We start from the raw sequence: 4,048 nt of genomic DNA on the forward strand, positions 1-4,048 counted from the left end.
GATACAATGTGTTAATATTCTCTAGATGATAGATATAGATAGTTCTTTATATTTGCACTCTCCAATATTTAGGTAGTGTATTATTCATCAGTTTTATATCTTCAGAAAGGCTTCAGTTCAATTTTCAGTTTATTTAAGATGTTAGAAGACCATACCTTCACATTTGTCACAAATCACATTCTTTTGTAGAGCTAGTTTTCTCGTTGCACCATTATATAAGTCTTCTAAGGTTACAGAGAGCTGATGCACAACGTTTTTACCTAGAATAAAATAATGCTCATTAAAAATCTAAGATGTACGTACCTTATTTGTGTTCAATGCACCATCAAAATGACAAATAATAATAAAAGATAAGCTCACAAGGTACATTTGTTAAGTAATTTGTATTACATACATAGAATTTATTAAGTATATATTACATACAGTTTGGCCACATTACTCACAAACTGCAATTAATTTCAAATAAATTGGGTGAGATTAAGTAACTTGCCTAAGAATGTAGTTGTGACTATCTTACAAATTATGGCAATCAAAAACATGAACAGTAAAATCAGTTGAGAACCAATGCCATTTATAGAGGCACATTTCATGATAATTATTTTAAACTACACTTTTGTCCCAATATATTCTTTGAATCTTTCACTTACTATGATATTGAGCAACATGGCCTATTACTTCATCCAAAAATTCTTCAGCACACTAAGTTCCAAGTTCCAACCAATTAAGATTGGCTGGGGAAGCTGATGCATTTATTCAACCTCCACAGAATATCAATTCCTACTTCTACATGAAGCAGGAATAGCACATTTATTGTTTGACTAGCACTAGTTTAACGACTAGGTTTCTCATATCCTTTATCATAGTGCTGTCCAAAAGAACTTGCAGCAGTGATAGGAATGTTTTATATTTGTGCTATCCCACACAGTAGTCACTAGTCACATGTGGCTATTGCAGATGAAAACTGAATTTTTGTCTTTGTTTTTAATGGATCTAAATTTATTGTAGCAGTGGCTACAAAGGAGTGCCGTAACTCATTTCAGAATAGGAAGTGGAAGGTTAGAGATCATATGAGGACACTGAGGCTACAGAAATGAAGTCACCTGTCAATGGTTAATATGTTCCCAGCTAGTAATTCTTTCACAAAGACTTCATCCATCACAAAACAGTATTGAAAACAAGTTCTCAAACTCTTATCTGCACAATATGCCTGTTGTGAACATTTTTAGTTTCCAATGAAGTGTGAAGCACCATTGACTATATCCTTCTGCTCCTAGCTTCATCTTTGGGTTCTGTATCACAAATATAGCCCCAGACAGTTGGTTCCAGCACATTGAAAGCTGCCTTTCTTACTTTAAAGTTTTGAGAGTATAAGGGAAAAAAGCTTAGTAAATGTGATTAGGCAAGTATTTTTTGGTGTCCCACACAGAGGCCTTTCATTGATCTAAATCACATAGAAGAGTTTGCCAGTCAATTCCTTATTAAAAATATAAGTATAAAAACATATCCCTTTCCTTTCAGGAAAAACTAAGTAAACCATTTCTAGTCTTTCTGAATTTTAAAAAGCTCACAGTGGAATTTAATGGCTTCCCTATTCCTTCTAAAATGGACTCTACCCATTGGCCACTATTTATGTAAACTATTCTGGGAACAAATGAGATTGACTCTGACCTGAACATTGTTTTCCTTTGAAGAGTATTTCTACAACCAGGAAACGGCATTTCTGATAAATGTTAAGAGCACATATATAGATATAATGAAGCTGAAGCAAAATTAACAGATAGCAGGCTATCTGGAAGTAATGAATCTATGCTCTAATCCTGACTACTGATGCCTTGCTGTATAACCTGGAGGGAAGCTTAGGTTTCTGAACTTTAACCCATTTTCAACGGAGTGCCTCCCATTAGGCTGGGGGGTGTCAAATAATAGCTTAAAAAGGGCTGTGAAAATTATGTTGATACTTTGTTCCTTTAATTAATGCTTGACAATCTTATTGAAGTTTGTGTCCCAGTGTCAAAGAGCTTTAGAAGCACGCACTTGTTAGCACTTGGTCTAGATAGTTTTAGTTACATCAAATCTTATTTTAAAAAACGATACAAATAGAAATGGCAGTGTAGTTTGCAAAATTTTAACAACATGTAAACCAACATTTAAAATAGACAAGAATTTGCTCTGACCAAGGGACTACTGTGAATTGCTGCATATAGACTGGATTATTCTTACCTCTCCTTTCTCTCTGCATCCTTCCTCCTCCTCCAAAAAACATATCAAAGATGTCCATGGGGGAACCAAAACCACCACCTGCTCCACCTTCCTTAATTGCTTGTTCTCCTCCTTTGTCATATAATTCCCTTTTCTTTGCATCAGAGAGCACTTCGTAAGCTTGAGAAATCTGTTTAAACTGTTTGAGAAAAGAACAAATCTTACTTTTAAAAAGTATTACAAAGCATAGCTACTATATTAGACATACTCAATTTCAGGTTGTTATGGAACTACCATACACCTGACCAAAAAAACGATTCAAGCTGCACTTGAGTATGAATATACAACTTGCCTTCTCTCCTTCATTTGGATTCTTATCAGGGTGGTACTTCAAGGCCAGCTTCCTATAAGCCTTTTTCAGTTCTTCCTGGGTGGCATTGGGTTTGACCCCCAAAACATCATAGTAAGTGGTTTCTTTCACCATTTTTGACAGCCTGAAATTTAAAAAAAAAAAAAAATCAATTTTCACTGACTTTCAACTGGTAGCTGTAATTCGTTAAATCATAGATATGGCCGAGAAATCTGTTCTTTGCCAAATCTGATTATAAAAACCCTGCCTTTTCTGACCTGCAGAGGAGGTACAATTCCTTTGACAATTCAGCAATAAACTCTAACAAATTGCAGATAAGCTAATAATTACCAGGGAACAATTCCGAAGCTACTATAGCAGCTGGCTCCTGTTCTCGCACACCAAAGCCTCCACCCGGTCTGGGTTCTTCCTGCTCCCCGCCCCCAGCAGTGACAGAAGGAATCAAGGGAGCACCAACAGGTTCAGTCCGCTGGGTCCTACATTACCAGGGCCTCTGGTCAATACAAGACACACACTCCTTAGAAAAAAGACATCTGGGCACCAGCGGCCAGGGAGTGGTGAATGGAACGATGGATGGCGAGCCCAAGTCTGCGTCTCAGTTCCAGGGCCCACAGCGCCTCCACGCCGGCCGCCGAACCCCTCGCCCCCACCGGCCGCGTAGCTTACACGTCGTTAGGTGTCTCCTGCACTGGGCGCTGATCGCGGAGGTTTCCTTCCTCCCCCCGCCCCGCTCACCAGGCAGCGAAGGGGTGGGAGAGGCCAGCCCGCAACAAAGAGGAGGGGAGGCCGAGAAGCGAAACCGCGGCGGCCGCCCGCTCCTCCCGCAGCCCCTCACCCGCAGCTCCTTCTGCGCTTGCGCGCAGAGTCCCCCACCCCCCCGGGAGCGCGGGGGCAGGGGCACCGGGAGGAGAGCCCCAGGCGCCAGGGCCCGGAGACCCCGGGCGGGACGGGGAGGAGGAGCAGCTTTGTGGAGGGTCCCGGGCAGGCCGAGAAGCGAAACCGCGGCGGCCGCCCGCTCCTCCCGCAGCCCCTCACCCGCAGCTCCTTCTGCGCTTGCGCGCAGAGTCCCCCACCCCCCCGGGAGCGCGGGGGCAGGGGCACCGGGAGGAGAGCCCCAGGCGCCAGGGCCCGGAGACCCCGGGCGGGACGGGGAGGAGGAGCAGCTTTGTGGAGGGTCCCGGGCTCCGCGTTGCTGCGCGCAGCTCAGGCAGCCGCCGCTCCTCCACCTCTCACCGAGCGTTCTGGAAAGTTCCCAGTGAAAATTCTTTTTACCCCTTTCTTCTAGCTCCCAAGTTCCCTTTGCTGGAGGGAAATAGTACCAATTAGATATGTCCTTCAATTTAACATTTTTTGTTCTAACTCTTCAGAAACGCTTGTTCTAACTCTTTCTTGACTGTGTAGTAGTCATTTAGTGGATGTATTTGCCTCATTAAGCCAGTCCCCTGTTACTTGCCATTTATTTTTTATTTTTCCATTCTT

General features: G+C 42.7%; 1 protein-coding gene across 2 annotated transcripts in view; it reads right to left on the reverse strand.

Moving 5' to 3' along the window:
- Positions 1 to 2,992, reverse strand: part of DNAJA1 (DnaJ heat shock protein family (Hsp40) member A1) — a 9,782-nt gene extending 6,790 nt beyond the window's left edge. The window contains exons 1-4 of one of the 2 annotated variants that reach the window (XM_006758593.2): positions 2,900 to 2,992; positions 2,552 to 2,693; positions 2,221 to 2,398; positions 156 to 260 (exon numbers count right to left, since the gene is read on the reverse strand). In XM_006758593.2, the coding sequence (XP_006758656.1) occupies positions 156 to 260; positions 2,221 to 2,398; positions 2,552 to 2,683 (415 nt within the window). In that variant the 5' untranslated portion in view covers positions 2,684 to 2,693; positions 2,900 to 2,992. The other variant, XM_015560579.1, reaches the window with a different exon arrangement.
- Between the last annotated feature and the right edge of the window lie 1,056 nt (positions 2,993 to 4,048).

Source organism: Myotis davidii, unplaced genomic scaffold (assembly GCF_000327345.1).
Source record: "Myotis davidii unplaced genomic scaffold, ASM32734v1 scaffold534, whole genome shotgun sequence".
Lineage (NCBI taxonomy): Eukaryota > Metazoa > Chordata > Mammalia > Chiroptera > Vespertilionidae > Myotis > Myotis davidii.